We start from the raw sequence: 18590 nt of genomic DNA, 5'->3' as shown, positions 1-18590 counted from the left end.
AACATTAGGGAGCTAAAATGAAAATGGCTGGTAGTTTGAGGGGATAAATTATATTTTTCCCTTCAATTTTTATCACATGATTTACATCAATCACTTCTTATTAATATCCAAACAAAAAAATCAGTAACAAAACTCTTTATCAAATAAACCCATTTTTTAGGAGTAAAGATTTGCGAGTTTTAACAAAACTCTTTATCAAATAAACCCATTTTTTAGGAGTAAAGATTTGCGAGTTTTTTTTATTAATCAAATAAGGAAAGGATTACATGATTAAAACACCGAAAAAAGGATGGACACTCCTACATTAGACCCAAAATGAAAAATATAGTGCAGCAAACAATACAAGGAAACAATAGGAAATGTGTCATAAAATGATCTGGTCCTCTCAATAAGGGCCGCATTAGGCGATTTAAACACTGAGATGGAATAAACAGACAGGGGGTTCAACCTTACCCAAACACCTGCAAGGTAAGAAATTAACATTTGGATAATATAAAGATCATCCTACAACATTCAGATAATATAAAGATCATCCTAAAACATTGTGTTGACCAGATAGATGCTCAGAGTAAGATTAATAGCGAATGGCTTTATTAGATTGAGAGTAATAAGTTAATACATAAACAATGATGGAAGACTCCCAGCACACAAGTTTGGTGAAGTGGAGCCTTTGCTTATTTCAAAGACTTGATCGATCATCATTTTTTTTTCTTTTTTCTTTTTACTTATTTAAGCTCATTTTACATATAACTACCATTCATAAAAATATATATCTTGACATAACAAATCTATATTTCTGGGTGTTCTTGTGGATCGAAAACACGGTTATGGCAAGTCGGGTTGCAAGGGTAAGGGCAATCTTTCTTTTGGAAGGAACTCCGATCATAAAACCAGTCTCCAACTGCCTTTGCAATTGTCTGCAGAATAGTTTTTTCACATAAAAATGGAATTAGTTTCTGCAGATTCGTCGACAAGGGAAGAACAGCGAAACAAATTAAGAAGATTATGAAAAATGTAAATGACAAAAAAGAAATGAAGAACAGATGGAGAAGAGAAAGGTGCATCTTACTGTTCTACCCAGCAATGGAGAATCAGTCCTTAACCATGTCTCCTGCGTTTCGGTTTGGCAGTGGGCATAGCAAGAGTTTATGAATAATCCTCTAGATGAAGAGGCGCCTAGTCCATTCACTGCACTTAAGAATTGCAGCCTGAAATCTGAAAACAAACATGAAGATAACAAGTAAAATTTTTGGAACCCAATTCTTATCATCAGTGCTCTACCTTATGATGTAGAAATGCTATTCTAGGTTGCTCCCTGAAAGCTTTTGTATAAATGGCAGACAGGACCAGCCAGAAAGAAACCCAGTTCGGATATTCTTCTTGCTGATAAAATGTGATTAAGACGAGATACTGTTCTCAAAGGATACTTAAAAAAAAAAAATCGGGTATTCAATGCACTCAAGAATTGCAGCCCTGAAATCTGGAAATGAACATCAAGAGAATAAGTAAAAATTTCCGGAAGCTGGTTTGTTTTGTCAATGCTGTACCTTACCATGTAGAAATGCTATTCTGAGTCGGTGCCTATAAGCTTAAATCCAATTCGGCTATTTTTCTAGCTTATAATTTGACCAAATTCTCGGATGATGACTAGATTCCTTACACTAACCAAAAAAGAAGAATTGAATTCCTTAGATTGAGGGTTTAGAGATTGTTTCACAAGACCTTAAAAACTATAAAAATGTTAATAAGAAACAGTACTATATATAATATATTCCTGAGGGATACTATGCTTGTCTCCAAGAAGAGTTGCTTAAGGATAGAAAAGAGGCTACTGGTATTCACCTTGTATGGTTTTGATTTGACCGGGCGAGCAGTTGTTTATATCAAGTTTGCAGCTATGCCAGTGGCCATGGGGATCAGCAACACCTGGTGCCAAAATGTTATTTATCTGGAAGAAAATAATGAGTTCAGGTATTAGAAGAATGAAAGTGAATTACTCTAAATGAATACTAAAAACCATAAAAAAATTCATTTATAATATGTATTAATATTTATCATCAGTATTTAAATGCTAAAACACATTCAAATCAGGCAATTGAAGGTAGGCAACCCATCTTCATAGCTCAGTTGATCCTGTTTTGAAGATGTTAAAGAGGAAATATACTCTTCCAAATTTTAAACAATTAGATCTGGCCCCATTCCATAACAGAACGCAAAGTTGACATCATGATGCAAAAATTCTCCACCACTAAAGGTCTAACCAGATCAAAATCACAATGCACAACAAAGACAAACGTTTCTAAAATGGACAGTCACACCAATATTATCCCCACTTTTAAATATTGGAGGATGAGAAATGGACAGGCCTTAATGTACATAATCCAATAATAAGTGAGACGCTGAGTGTAGAAGATGTTCATACATCCTATAACGAGCTAACGTGGCAGGTTTTCTAATTTTCAGTCTACTCCTTAATTTCATCACCAAGGCAATGGATCTATCACGTGTATCAATTTCATTTCAAAAAATTTCAAGCAAGAAACTAGAACCAGGGTAAGAAGGGCATATGCAACACATGAAATCAATTCTTTTTTTTTTTCTATAAATAGTTATCTTTATCATGATTAGAATGAGATTACCTGCCATGAATCATAGGCTGCATTTACCAAAAAAATCGGTGTTCGGATTTGCGGTGCAACGTGTTGGGGAAAGAAACACTGCAATATAGTTGAAAAGTATTGGTGACATTGAAGAAGAAATGGTGAGATGTGAAACTCTAATACTAGAATAGACGCACTTACCAACCCCGGTCTTAGTTTTGAAGTGCAAGATAGAGGCAAATTCTTTGCTGAATTCTACAGAGGGAGAGAGAGAGATTTCCATTAAGAATCAGGTATTGCTTTTTGGATTGGACAAAAGCTTGAACCCAAAAAAAAAAAAAAAAAGGGAGGTAACATTTTCTTGCTAGACATATAAAAAAGAGAAACACTTGAATAATTGAGCAACTGTTAAAAGAAACTTTTTTTTTTAATAGGGTAAAGTCCACATAACTCCCTCAAACTACTACTCAATTGGCAATGTCCCACCCCCAAACTTTCAATTGTGACAATGTCCTTCTTAAACTACCAAAACATTGTCAATGTTCCCCTCGAGATTAACAAAAACATCAAAATGCCCTTATATATTTTTTAATAAGACAAAAATACCTTTATAAATTAAAAAAATTAAAATTAAAAAAAAAAACAAAAAATTTTAATTTCAAAAGAACAATTTTTTTTATAAAAAAAATAGTTTTTAAACGAAATTTTTTAATTTTTTTATAAGAATTTTTTTTTTTTAAAAAGAATATAGTTTTTTTAAAACCGAAATTTTTATTTAAAAAAATTTATAAAACAAAATAAAAAACGAAATTTTTATAACAAAAAAAATCGAAATTTATTAATTTTTTTCTTATAAAAAGTATTTTTTTTTTAATTTTTAATTTTTAATTTTCTACCCTTTGGATTTTTTTTTTAAATTAGTTTTAGGTTTTTTCTAGAAGTTTTATTATTTTTTGTTTTTATTTTATTAAGGGTAGTTTCGTCATTGGGGGGAACATTGACAATTTTTGGTAGTTTAAGGGGGACATTGTCACAATTGAAAGTTTGGGAGGGACATTGTCAATTGGGTGATAGTTTGAAAGGGTTATGTGGACTTTTTCCTTTTAATATAAGCAGCAATTTTAGAAAGAACTTAAAGGTAAATTTCCTATTCAAAACTCAAATCAAAAAATTGAAACATAGAAGTTATAAAGAGAGAGAGAGAGAGAGAGAGAGAGAGAGAGCATCAATACATGTGTTGCAACCACTTCACTATAGAATCCTTCAAAGTGATGTGCTCCAGAAACATCCCTCCTGTTATGCAATGTTTCAGAGTCAAATTACATGAATGTGTAACTTTTCACAGAGTTTAGAATATAAAGTAGAGATAGAAGTTAGGGTATATGAGCTTACAAGTTAATAAAGTAACCAGCATCTGACAGGCATTTAACCTTAGCACCACTAGGTACGAGAGCTTGGAAGCTATCACAATGCAAAATAGAAGTCAATCCACCAGCCGAACAACCAGAGAGAATAGCCTGTAGGCAAAAGTCTTAACGAGTTAGCGGAACGAGTAGCAGAGCATTAAAGCCGACAAATGATTATAGGATATACATTTTCAGCACTTCTCATTCCTTTTAATAATAGATCCTCCATGACAGCATGCCAAACCCTTGCTCCTCTGAAGTGAAGATTAGTAGCCTGATCAAATTATAATCTAATTAAAAACCAACCAAAACAATAAACAAAGAATACAATGGAGCCAGGTTCTGCCGAAAAACTAAAACTTGAAATTCTGAGAGAAATTCAAATAACTTACTGGATTTACTGCTTCCACATCGCCTGTAAATGATGCCCCATCACAGTACCTAACCCTGATTCTGTTCCAGTTGTAGAAGTCTGGATATTAAAAGAGATTCTATTAAAATCGTTAAAAGGTGAAGCTCAGGAGCATGGGGGGTGATACAAGCTGGAAAAAGATAACTAAATTAATAACTATCAAGTCATACCAGGATTAAACTTTTGGTATTTACTCAAAATGCCAGAGAAAGCAATTTCCGTCTCCATTAGCTTAGATGAACCCAAGCGAGTGTTCTTGCGAGAAAGGCAAGTGGTGACATTGTTGCACCATGCACCTCCCTATGTACCAGAGCTAAAGATCAGACGATGACAGAAGAAATATATAGATAATAGATAGATATTAGTGCATTAAAATTTTATTCATTTTTTAAGAATGCAAGGGTTTAACTAACCAAAACTATTAAAGCCTTTGAGAGCTAGATTTGAAAGAAATTTGTAACATTCAAATCACAAAATATTTTATCAAAATTCAATAGTGATCGAGCTTTCTCTACTCTTTTTATTCATAATAAGAACAGGAGAAATGGAATGAAATTTACAATTTGGCATTAGAAAAGTTGCTTTGGTATCAGAATTTTTTTTGTTTTCTTCTTTCTTTTGGCAATCTGTCCAAGCATTATGCCATTTGTTCTTTAGTTAGTAAGGAAATGTTGGGGTTATCCCACATCGGTTGTGGAATGGGCTGTTAGTCACTTTATAAGTGTGAGGGAAAGCCTCACCTCTTAAACTAGCTTTAGGGGTTGAGAGATGCCCAAAACCACCCAACACTGGTATCAGAGCCCAGGTTTACCAACAAGTCTCGGCCCAACAGTTCACAGGAGAAACGAATTATTGCTGCTCCAACACATGGCCCGATGTGTGAGGGAAGATTGTAGGGGTTGAGCTAGCTTTTGGGGTTGAGAAAGGCCTAAGACCACTTAACACTGGTATCAAAGCCTAGGTTTACCAACAAGTCTCGGCCCAATAGTCCACATGAGAAACAGGTTGTCGCTGTTCCAATCCAGGGCCTGATGTGTGAGGGAGAGATTGTTGGGGTTATCCCAAATCGGTTGTGGAATGGGCTAGTAGTCACTTTATAAGTGTGAGGGAAAGCATCACCTTTTGAACTAACTTTGGAGGTTGAGATAGGCCTAAAACCACCCAACAAGAAATAGTTAAATAGGGTTTGACAAAAGGACAAACCTCTATATGAACCAACCAATTGTCAATTCCTGCACCAACTCCCTTATCCCAGTGGTAAGCTGGCGGACTTCCATCCAAACAAACTGCAGAATAGGTCAAATTTCAGAACACAATGAAACAAATATTTTTAAAAGAGTTTATTATTTATGGGAAGAACTGAAATCTGAAAGGAAAATATGAAAGGCTCTATTTTAATCATTTTTTTTTTTTTTTTCTGGAAGAAGTTTCTCACCAGCTCCTTTTGCTACTGCATTCTGGACATAAGTAATTCCTACGCTAAAGCCTTCTGTTTTGAGCAATAGCAGTGTACATAATAGAAGATTTAACGATTGGATTAATATTGCACTGATCATTCTGCAAGTATAAAATTTTTGTGATACAAAAGACAAAAAATATTGAACAAAATTGAGATAAAACAGAAGAAAAACATATCAAAAGACAAAAGATATTGAAGAAAACTGATAAATAAGTAGCTAAGCTTCATGAGCCAACTAACAAAATCTAGCCTTTTGTATTTTATATTCAAACTTTACTTCTAGATGCATCTTGAACAGCAACTTCAATAATGCTTACAAACAACACCACTGTTGCTTCCTTCAGTGGAAATATCCAAAATAAACATTCCCATTATCCCATACATCTGAAGATAAATTAATGCAACATCTAGCATTTCCCCATTATACACATACATAACCACAAAATGCAGATTACCAACTTCATTTACCATCCAAAACCCAAAAAAAAAAAAAAAAGAAATCCAAAATACCATATTGAAAGACCATACTTCTGATATCAACTTAGAAACAGAAAAAGAATCCAAATTTAAGAACCCAATGATCAAAAAAATAGTAATTTATTATGAGAACCGCACCCCCAGTACCTGAACTAGAAAACGGGAGGAAATCTTAACCAGCTTGTTTTGAAAGAATGTGAGAGGAACCCAGTTCAGAGCAATGCTCTGCTCTCTAGAGCTCCCAAAAGAATGCAAAAACCAATTCAAACAATGAAGGGAAAGAATGGGTGGTGGCTTCTTCAAGGAGAAGGTGCTTTATATAAGCACTGACACGCACACGAAAGCGCTCAAACTATTTACAGAGAGTCAAACACATGCGCTTCGCACAAATCACCCCAAAAAGATTAGTTTATTTACGTGGGTATGTAGCGGGTTTGTGGTTAGGGATCAGGATCCACGGCAATTTTTAAGAAATTGCCGCGCAACAATTTTGATATGTAAGGTCAGCAACATGCAACGTCTTCTTTCATATTAATTCTTTTGTTTTTTTAACGACTTTTTCGAAGACAAGACCTTAGACCCGACCCAAATAGCATGCAATCCGTAACGTGAGAGACAACAACAGGAATCTTATCGTTTTACGCGTTCTTAGATAAATGAGTGAAAGGTATTTTGAGCTTAGGTTAGGAAGAGGATCTATTTAGTACATTTAGGAGGGTTATATTGTATTTATTTTTTTATGGAAAATTTTTTTGGATAAATTTGTCTTCCTAAACGCTCAGGTCCCTTACACTAGCTACCTTATCATAAACCATTCGTTTAAATTCATTAGTGTTTGTCGGGGCTTGAGCATGTTTGAGATTGTGTTTGAAAAATAGAGCTTTTAAGTTAAAAAAATTATTTTTTTGACAAAAGCTTAAAAATGAAGTTTTTGTCAAAAGTACGTTTCGGTTTTTTTTTTTTTTTTTTACCTTTAAAAACACTATCAATTTTTTTAACCAAGCATGTTTATTTTTTTTCTTTAATGGACTTTTTGAGCGTTAACACACACTTTTAAGCCTCTGAAATGCACACCCAAACAAACCCTTAATAGTTACTCGTATGGTTATTGTAGTTATTAACCGCTACCTATATATATCAGGTAATTGACATTTTAAGCCTGTTTTTAGTGTTTTTAGCCTACTTTACTTTTTAGATGAAATCTATACCTTAATTCTACATTCTAACTTAAAAATAATAAAGAAAATACAAACAACAATTATTGGGTTCATCCAAAAATTACGAACATACAAATTACAATGATTGGTTGGTAGCTGTTGGCGGCGAGTTGCAGCTAATAACTATTTACATGTACATCCCTAGTTTTTAGCATATATAATATGAAATAAAATCTTCTCAATTTTAAATGGAATGGATAGAATCCATTTTCTTGTATTGAATAAAAATAAATAAAAAAAACGCATTGTATTTATTTGATGGTTATGATTTTAAAGTTTGTGGATTGAATGGTACTGTACATAGTGTCATATTATTTAAACTTTTTAAAAGACATGCTAACATTGACATCATGTAAGTCATTAAATGTTTCAACTTTAAATCTTGACCATGAAATATATACTACCAGTTTCAAATGAAATTGAGAGGTATGCCACATGTATTTTTTTTGGATAGCTTTAGACGTTAATGGGTATACTCTTAAAATTATTAGTGAAAATGTTAGAATACTGGTTAAATGATTAAAACAATAATTTTCTATTAACTTAAGTTTTTAAGACAACCGGTAATCTAACATGGTATTAGAGTAAAGACATTGAAACCTTATTTTTGTCAATTACCTCTTATTTTACCTTATTCAATTAAATATTTTATATAAGTATATATAAGTACTTAGCTGAAAGCAATGCAAGTATTCGAGTTTGAGCAATGCTATACACACACGTCAATTGTTTTACTCTCACTCTCACACACTTTTAGGATGCTCTCATTTTCATCGTTGGATCAAAATTCAATAATAATCTATCAAAATTCCAATGGTGTGAATGGATGCCACTAAATGATGTATAAGAATATAAATGAGAGAGTGACAGTATGTATAACATTATTATTTAATTTTATCGGTCCAACGAAAACGGATAGGATTTGATAACTTTTTTAACAATTGAAGCGAGAAGGGGAAAAAGGGCAATCAGTCCAAATTTTAATTAGGTTTGCTGACATGCTAAGATGAATATTTGTGGAACTTTATGAACTAATTTATTGAATAGGGACTAAACAAATAATTAGAAAATAAGGTACAGATATAATTGATAAATTCACTCGATCCACATTAATAAATATTATATTTATGCAATATACACATATAATTTAAATAATAAATAACTAACACAACTTGATTAAATTCAATCACATTTTCTAGTTAAGATGATTAGGATTAATGATCAAATTCAGCTAAAAAAACGTTGGAAAAGAAAGGTTTAAAACTAGCTTTTAATCTTCCTTGACGAATTTTGTCTCACACAACCATATATTTTTGCTAAAATTATGATTATAAGATGCTCTTATAATCTTGAGAGACGAAGAGAGCGCATTATAGTCGGTTATGGCCGGTAGTTTTTTACATGATTTATGAATTTAATATGAAATTAACGGATTAAAGTTGTGAAATCTAACTTATTTAATTAAATGCATTAAATTATAGTTTTTATATATAATCTTATACTCATGTTTCGACATCATTCGAACTTGACAAATAACATAAAAGTTTATAATTTTTGATATAACCCATAAACTCAATATAAATTCAATGCAAAATTAACAAATTAAAATTTACCCAATCCAATATACAACACAAATTGTTACTGCATCTGCATGGGGAGCGTGAAGGCGATGGAGTTGTTGGGTCACCGCCTGAGGTTGACTACATGGCAGATGGTGACTCGCCGGTCCCGGAGGTGGGATCGGTGATGGTAGTCCATCACGAACTGGACCACGTAATTGACAGTGATGAGTGTGAGTGGCGCCCAATAAAGTTGTCTGCATATATGCACACCAATCACTTGTTGAGGCCAAGTAAAGTTGTCAGCATATATGCACACCAACCACTTGTTAGGTGCAGTTCCACTTGGGTTGCTTCTAAGCTGTCATCCAATCAGCTTTAATTGTTTAACGGCTTAGATTTACCCCACGAAAGCTGCTACTCGTCCCGAACATTTCCAAAATGTTATTTCTGGACTGATGTGGAACGAACGTGGCATCAGCCACGTTATCTCGAGTCCTATGTGCATCATATTATTTTTCTTGTCTTTTTTTCTTTGCAACACGAATAGAGCCTATAGAGGTTTCCAAGCGACAAACATTTGACTTTTTGTCCTTTAATTTGTTTTTTAAATTGAAGAAGAGAGATATTAAAGAGAAATTAAATTTGAGGTATTAGTACTAAATTTGAGGTATTAGCACCAAATTTAGGATGATCGAATTCCTTTTAGGTGATACCATTCCTAAAGGATTAACCTTCCACTCCTAAGTTTTAATTTTAAATCCAAAAATAAATTTTGAGGCATTGAAAACTAAATATTAACTCATAAAAATTTAACAAAACAAAAAATTTATTATTATTTTTTTAATATTTGTCCTACGCTAGTTTGGCAGCCGCATAGCAGTACTCTTGCAGCTAGGGCCGGCAATTTTGACATGACCCGACAACCCGACACGAACACGACACGAAATTAGCGGGATTGGGTTTACATTAAACGGGTTTGGGTCATAAACGGGTCGACCCATTTATGACCCGTTTATGAGTGTCTGGCGGGTCGTGTCACGGGTCACCCATGGGTGACCTGCCAGACTCGTTTACTCTTTTCTTTTTTCTTTTTTTTTTAACCTAAGGGAAAACGTGAAAAACGCAGACCCTTCGGCCTGCGTTTCCACTCTCCAAACCCATTTGTTGCAGTCTCCACTCTCTAGCCAGAGTCCAAATCCAGACCCTCTCGGCTTCTCCTAGTCCACCGCTGCCCCTCATTCTTCCTTAGTTCTCCACTACCGTTCTCTCTCTCGCCGCCCCTCTTTCTTTCTCTCTCTCGCCACTCTCTCTCTCTCTGCTCTCTGCTCGCTGTCGAGTCCCCAACGTCGCTGTCGAAGGAATTAGATGCTCTAAATCTCCAAGAAGACAACGGCAAAACAAGGGTGACGACTCCTCTACCATCTTCTGCTAAGGAAGCTTCGACTGAAAGAAACTTGGCGATGAGCCCACAGACTGCTGCTTCGCAAGAGAAGGTTCTGGTAAAGAAGCTGCCCTATGCGTCCCTTCCATATTGCCAGGGTGCTTGATGAAGAAGCAGACATTGGGTATAGCTTAAACGGGTCACGGGTACCCGTAGGTCGTAAACGGGTCAACCCGCGAACCCGTTTTGCCAGCCCTACTTGCAGCACACTCATTTCAAAATGAACAAAAAAAGCAAAGCCATCTCTCTCTCCTCTGTTGGCAGATGTTCCCCACCCTCTCTCCCTCTCCCTTTCTCTCTCTTGCTCTTTCTCCCTCTGGACCTCTATCAGAAACTCGCTCTCTCTCCCTCTCTATCTCTCTAAATCAAAAATCACAAGAAACCCTCTCCCGCTCTCCATCCCTCGTTCACCATCTATCTCACTACAGCCAACGGCCACCTCTGCTGCTTACCATATCTCTCACTCCGGCGCAAGGGTTCCGGCCACGGCGAAGAAGAACGGGCCTTGCTCTCCCTCCGTCGCTCCTGTCTTTCTCTCACACCCGAGAAAGCGTTCTGGCCACCGACGAAGAATGGGTTTTGGTCAAATCCCTCCTTTCAACACACCTCCACCACTGACCGACGACCCGAGGCGTACCACCACCGACGAGCCAGGCCACCAAAAGAAGTAATTTTCTCTATTCTTTTCGTTTTGGCGTACCACCAAAACTCCCACCAACAGAATGGGTATGAGAATTTTCTCTGTTCTTTTCGTTTTTTAATTTTGATTCCAACTGGGAGAAAATTTATGTTTTTCGACTTTCTGTTTGGCTATTGTTTGCTCCGTTGGGCTTTTAGATTTGTGGTAGTTTTACATGTGTAGCTGCTTTGTTTGATGATTTGCTTGTATATTTTTTGCTTTTGGGTTTCTAGTTTTTTTTTCTACAGATGGTGGTTTGGGTTTGTTAGTTTTTTTTTTCTACAGCTTTTCCTGTTTTGAGAAATTTTGGGCAGTTTTTCCTGTTTTTGGAATCCAAACCAAATGGGGTTGTGGGTGTTACAGGTTGTGGCAGTTCTCTTTTGAATGTTGATTGTTTTGTGAGATTTATCTGTGTAGAGTGGGTTGTTGTTTGGACGACTAAGAATAATTGAAAAAACAAATGGGATGCTTGATGTTAATTAGTTTTATGTTTGTGTATGCTAATTAATTGTATCTGCAATGTTATTGGGCATACATTTTTTTAAAAATTACCAATCTTGATATTTTTTCTTGGTATATCTGTCAGGATCTATTGTAATTTGTGAAGTAGGACCAATGGTGAATGTGAACAATGATGAAGCTCTTGACCTTCATTTTGGCTCTCCAATTGGTTGGATAAAAGCTTGTGTGGAAAGAAAGCTTGAAGTAATGGATAAAGTTGGAGTATGTCCGATTAAAAAGCTGATTTTGCAGTAGTCTATTGGTACTTGGGAGGTTGCAGTCGTGGAGGGATTGAAGTGTAACATCCCACCCCAATGACACACAACATTGTCTGCTTTTGACTCCCCTCGAACCAGACTTTCCAAGAGGTCACCCATCCTGGTACTACTCCAGCAAAAGCACGCTTAACTGCGGAGTTCTGATGGGATCATGACCATCACGGCTTTAAAACGCGTTGTTGTCTTTAAGGGTGTAGTATACATTTAAGCACATCCCCATCTCCATACCCAGGCGATGTGGGACGTCACAATCACCCCCTCTTAGGACCCAGCATCCTCGCTGGCGACCCTCATGGGATTAGCCCATTCTTGGCATCCGCCTCAGCGAGCGCCCGCTAGCGACCTTCATGGGCTTGTGCACACTCCCTCCATCTCAGGCTGGGCAATGGCTCTGATACCATATGTAACATCTCACCCCAATGACACACAATATTGTCCGCTTTTGGCTCCTCTCGAACCAGACTTCCTAGGAGGTCACCCATCCTGGTACTACTCCAGCAAAAGCACGCTTAACTGCGAAGTTCTAATAGGATCATGACCATCACGGCTTTAAAACGCGTTGTTGTCATTAAGGGCGTAATATACATTTAAGCACATCCTCATCTCCATACCCAGGCGATGTGGGACGTCACATGAAGACCTTGAAGTTTTGACACTATGCATTCATATATTGATCATTGTTTTTGTAAAGTTGGTTAAAAAGTCTGTCATATGCAATGAAACTATTAATATTTGTCTATTTGTTTGTAGTGTCATCCAAAAAAAAATTGCTAGAAATCAAATTTTTGGCTATTGAATACATCATACAATGGATTGCTTTCGTGTTGACGAAGGCTTTCCTTTACTTTTTGTAATTAAAGGACTCCGCAACTTATTACGTTTTTTATGCCTCTCATCAGTTGCTTCATTACAAATCGAATATGCACCCGGAATGTGAAGAGAAGGTGCACTACTCAAACTGCTTACACTCCTTAACCCATTACAAAGCAATTCCTCATTTAACTTACGTACACAAGCCTTCATTGTCATATAGGTTTCATTGTAATATGACGCGAGAAATGCTACTTCAGAAAAATCATTGCATAATCATCATATTTTTGTGCTTTAGGATTGCCACTCAAATCGTCAGAACTACTTTTAACGGAAGTATATTTTTGTTTCAAGTCCTTCCTTCGTCAGTCAAGAATATATTTGGATGGCAAGTCTTTCACATCTTTCACCAAGGTAAGAACAATAAGGGCATGTCTGCACATGATTCCTCTGAATTCAAACAATCTACAAGTGCATTTTGCCTCACATTCAGTGTCATTAAAGTAAACACAATATTTTACTTCTTTTGTGAAGTCACTATTAACTCTTACACGATCAATAACTTCATATTTAGAAATCGCACCTTCGCATTTTAGTAAGGATGGCAAACACATCATGAATACCCTAAACTCCTCTTGAACTTCTTTGAACTTTTCATTTGTGTAAATAGCTTGAAGTTGATGCTCAATAGAATGAAGAGTTATCAGTGGAAACATTTTATTGTACGAACCAAAATCAGCTAGACGCTCGTTCTCCACCATTCTCATCAAAGCATTGTCATAATCTCCAACAAATTTCTTCAACGGAGTCTTTGGCCCCACATAACCATCAAAAAAGGCCTTTATACTCTCACTTCGTTGTGTAGTGGACATTCCGGCCCAAAATGTACCTTTCACATATCCCGGTACCCATTGATGCTGCTCACCATATATCCAAGCTTATGCGGAACTTTGCTCATTATATGCCATAAACAAAATCTATGTTTAGCTCTTGGAAATGCTCTCCTAATTGCAACTTGCATAGCTCTATCTTGATCAGTTATAATTGCATTTGGAGCTCGGTCTGACATGCATTTCAACAATGTTTCAAACAACCACACAAAATTATCGGTATTCTCATTTGATAGTAACCCACACCCAAAAAGTATGGATTAACCATGGTGATTCACTCCAACAAAAGGTGCAAATAGCATCTTGTATTTATTAGTCAAGTATGTAGTGTCAAATGTTATGGCATCTCCAAAAGATTCATATGCGGCCCTACTTCGTGCATCTGCTCAAAACACATTTGTCAAACGACTTTCTTCATCAAGGTCTATGACATAGAAGAAGCGGTCATTTTTTTGTTGCATTCTCATTAAATAGTTACACAATGCTTCGGCATCTCCTTCTCAAAGTAACTCATTCCTTACTTTGTTAATGTAATTTCGACAATCTTTCTCTCCAAATGGAAGATTCTCATACCCACCCGCTTTAATAGCAAGAGCTTTGTAATTTTTACTCGGACGGACTCCAACATCATCTAGTTGCTCAAGCTTTCTTTTCACACGAGAATTTAACCTCTTATGGCATTTAAAATATTTTGTCTTGCTTGGGCTTACTACATTAGTGTGTTCAAGCACGACACTAGACAATGTAAATCTTCCATCTATACTTACTTTTGCATTGATCTTTGCCTTGCACCCCATTCTCTCCATTGGTTTTGGCCTAACGATATTAGATGCTTTACTTTTTGACTTGCCTTCATGAAGACATGCAATGGTGAAGTATCTTACATTCCCATCATCTCCAAGTCTACGAGATCTTTTTGTCACACCAAAACCTATACTTGCTTGGCATATTACTTATAATATGAAAAAACATCTTCTTCAGAATCAAACATCATACCAATGGTTGGTTCTTCAACTATTTGATTTTCAAGAATGGTTATATCTAAACAAAGTTAAAAGGAAACAATTAACATAAGTTTAACAAATCATACAATACAAGCAAATTGTTTTTTTAACTAACCAATTTGAGGGCCAAGAGAAGGGTCAAGAGCTTCATTGTTGCTCACATTCATTATTGAACTCGGTATCAATGTCAAATTAAAGGAGATCCTAACTTGATGGAGAGAAATTAACTCTATAACTTTTGTGCTAAAAGAACCTCTCTATCAAAGAAACAAAAGTCAAACAATGTTCATTAGTTCTAAGCACCAAGGTTGTTAACCCTTTAACATTTTTCAATCCAGTCAATCCACAATCAACATTAAAAAAAATAATAATAATAAAATAAAAAATAAAAAATAAAAATTATAAGTAATAATGATATAAAGCAAAAGCGCAGAGGGGCGCAACCTATATACACGGAAAGTATAAAAAGAGATGGCTTAAGAGGGAGAGAAATGAAAGAGGAAGTTAGAAAAACTAATCACCACTACAAAAAACACATTTTTTGCTGACCCATGATTACTGACGTGTCAGGTCGTCTGACACGTCAGTAAATCTTGCTGACGGGGCTTTCCTGACGTGTTTCGGTCGTGAAGAATGTGGGTGTCAGGAAATCGGAATTCCTGACGTGTCGAAATTGACACGTCAGGAATTACTGACGTGCTGAATTTTCACACGTGAGTAAATCTTCTGACGTGTGAAAATTGACACGTCAGGAAATTCCTGACGTGTCAAAAACTGACACGTCAAGAAATTACTGACGTGTCAATTTTTGACACGTCGGCAAATTTGGTTCGTTTTGAACCAGATTTTTTCCCTCCCCCCTATATTTTTTGTGATTTATTTCAGGACTATACCCGAATTTTGTGTTACGGTTCACCTGATATTCAATCTATCCATCAAAACCATGTAAATAATATACAATTTTTCCATCAAATAACATACATCATATCCATTAACATCAATCACAAACTACCCATCAAAACTAACTTCAACACACCATTATAACACAAATAACATAATATATATACACCAATCACAAATATATATATAAACTAACTTCAACACACCAAAAATGTCACATACTAACATAATATACACAAATACAATTACATCAACTTATACACAACTGCGAATAGCCTCAAATTCTCGACCAGACTAGCGATCATTGACATCCATAGCATCCTCTCGACGATGTCCATTACCTGCAAATGATAAAACAAACAATATTCACCAATAAAACAACCACCAAACAAATAAAATCCACTAACGGCAGATGATAATACAAACAATCATTGAGCCCGAATACAAACAATCACGTCGGTAAAGTGAAAGAAAAATGCCCGAATATTCACCTAACTCAGTTGTTAATTATTACATAGTAAATGATATAACTAAAATAGGTAAAACGTTGAAGTTAGCAGAACTTTGATATAAAAAAAAAATTCCTGCTGAAAAAAATTAAGTCAATATATATATGCATGGTCACAGAGCAATCAATAATATATAGACATGAGACAATGAACTTCGTTTTTCCCATGGCAATTATGTGAGACATATGATCTTCTTCTTTTTTCCATTGCAATTATAGAACTTCCATATAGGTTATTAATGTTGGGGGTTCAATGGAAGATATGATAAACACAAAGGGAAAGCGCCCTCCCTAGCATTGAGTGCATTTATATCTATTTATATTTAGAGTTACAAAATTAAGTTTATGAAGAACTGGTCTTGATGATATTGATATGCATGTATTGCTTCGTGCCATGCAGTTATATCCATTTATACGTGCATGAATAACTCTAAATAATTATCTCAACCAACAAAACTCTAACCCACATCCATCACCAAACCAACCATGATATATAAACCAAATTTAAGCAAGATTTACAACATCATTAATTATTTAGAATGACTACAACATATCCAAATTCTAAATATATATATAGGGACAGTTATAAAACTAAATTGACTATTAAAAAAAGTCAGTACCTGATCCACTGTCGACCGACGATCGCACCATCGCAAAGGGTGGGGAAGCATTGTCTGGTGGGGTGTGAAACCGGATCATTTCCTCAAGTTGGCGAAAACGGGCGTCAAACCTTGCCTGACGTTCAGCCTCCTGTTCAGCTGCCTGTCGCGCTACCCGCGCATTGTTCTCAGCCATCTGCTCCGCCACTTGCTGGGCTACCCGCGCATTGTTCTCGGCCAACAACGCATCCATCTCTTCCTTGTGCTTCGCCCTCTCCGCGTCAAGCGCTCTATCAAGTGTGTCTTGTGATATCGTGGAGTACCTGACGTTTCCTGACCGTGCCTGTGACGGTGTATAGTATGAGTGTATGGTCCCTCGCACAGGCAGAATATTTGGTCCGGCCATCCGAACCCGACCGGCATACTCAGGCTTATTTCCCATTGCCTGGGCGAATGCGTCGTTTGGCGCCCACCTGACCGTTCCCTCTGTGATGCTAGACGATGCTGCAGGGTCGGTGGGTATAAGCTCATTCATCTTTTCCTGAATGTCACATTAATTATTGAGTCAGTGGGTCGCACAACTGTTAATCGCAAATAATTTATCAAATATACAAGCAAAACAACATATGAAAAGTGAATATCATACACATCTCTCCTTCACAATCTCATTCGGATATCCACCGCCCTTCTTCGTGTGTGACTTGACATAATTGTGTGCACGAGTGGGTTGATGGCCCAAACGTTCGGCCTGCATTTAAAATAGGTAATTCATTTATTTTTAAATATATCAATACGATATAATGTTAGATATATATAGGATAAATTACACACGTACCTCCTCATGTGTCAACCTGGCATAGCTCATTGATCCGGTGCAATGTGGTGAATCATTTAATGCTCGCAAGCTCTTCATTTTCGCCGCATACTCCTACACAGTTAACACTTTTAATATGTTAATACCAATACAATTACAATAAATGACAGTACACAACACTAAGAATTTAACTCATGACCTACCCTATTCTCCTGGGTACACCATCTCTCCAATAAGATATCCAGATCGACAGCATTGTACTCGCCTAGCGTCTGTCCCCCCAGTCTTGCCCGTATAGTGTCCGGCGTATCTTCCTCCGTAATGGCACATATTTTTTTAAGATCGTGCCTCCAAGTCCGCAGCTTGGAGCCCATATCTTTAAATGCTTCATTTTTTACTGCTTCCAAGTTGTACTCGGGTGGAACGAAAAAGTATGCCTGCACAAGTTCAACATTGATAAATTAAAAAAAATATATATATATGTGTATATGCATTTACTTACTAAACACACATATATATTTGCAACTTAGAGCGTATATATACATATATACATTACTAGTGTTTAACTTATTATTAAAAAACATACCATCAAGGCGTTCCAAATATCCTCCTTGGTACGGTCCGGTACCTTCGTCCAATCGTCCGGTATTCGAACAAAATTTCCGCTCCTAACTATGTCTCCGGTCATCCGTCTAAACCGCACGGCACTAAATCCAACGGGCTGGAATGATGCATTGTACTCCAAAATGATCCGTTTGCCGGGGGGGACTCCCGGCCGCCTGTGCGAATCAAGAATGGTAAACACCTCAATAACGGTGTTTCCTTCAGAATCAGTACCTAACAAATTAAAAATTAGTTAGGTAAGTTATTTCGAATTCAATACTAGGTAACAAGTAAATTAAAACCAAATCAACAACGACATTAAAGTATATACACTTACTTATGATCCGGACCTGCCGAGGGCGTAACCGAGCGTCGGGAGCAGGGTTGGTGGGCTGCGGGGCATCTGTGGCCTGTGCCCCACCTGCCATGT

The 18590-nt window shown here is 36.4% G+C and overlaps 1 protein-coding gene and 1 long non-coding RNA gene across 2 annotated transcripts; both read right to left on the bottom strand.

Annotated features, from left to right (window-relative positions):
• Positions 1-594: 594 nt before the first annotated feature.
• On the bottom strand, positions 595-6621 carry LOC132175210 (pectin acetylesterase 8-like). The gene is made up of 13 exons (XM_059587081.1): positions 6502-6621; positions 5854-5975; positions 5622-5704; positions 4589-4718; positions 4399-4478; positions 4194-4280; positions 3993-4117; positions 3833-3893; positions 2802-2855; positions 2640-2717; positions 1843-1948; positions 1070-1215; positions 595-917 (listed from the first exon to the last, which is right to left on the bottom strand). Exons 2-13 carry the CDS (start codon positions 5972-5974, stop codon positions 789-791), a joined length of 1200 nt encoding a protein of 399 aa, XP_059443064.1. The 5' UTR covers position 5975; positions 6502-6621; the 3' UTR covers positions 595-788.
• Positions 6622-17413: 10792 nt separating this feature from the next.
• On the bottom strand, positions 17414-17808 carry LOC132173515 (uncharacterized). Its single transcript, XR_009439324.1, has 3 exons — positions 17761-17808; positions 17579-17671; positions 17414-17491 (listed from the first exon to the last, which is right to left on the bottom strand). It is a non-coding gene; the product is annotated as an uncharacterized LOC132173515 (long non-coding RNA).
• Positions 17809-18590: the final 782 nt, after the last annotated feature.

The sequence above is a fragment of the Corylus avellana genome, chromosome ca3, assembly GCF_901000735.1.
Source record: "Corylus avellana chromosome ca3, CavTom2PMs-1.0".
NCBI classification, from domain to species: domain Eukaryota; kingdom Viridiplantae; phylum Streptophyta; class Magnoliopsida; order Fagales; family Betulaceae; genus Corylus; species Corylus avellana.
This window is presented reverse-complemented; position numbering and strand designations above follow the sequence as displayed.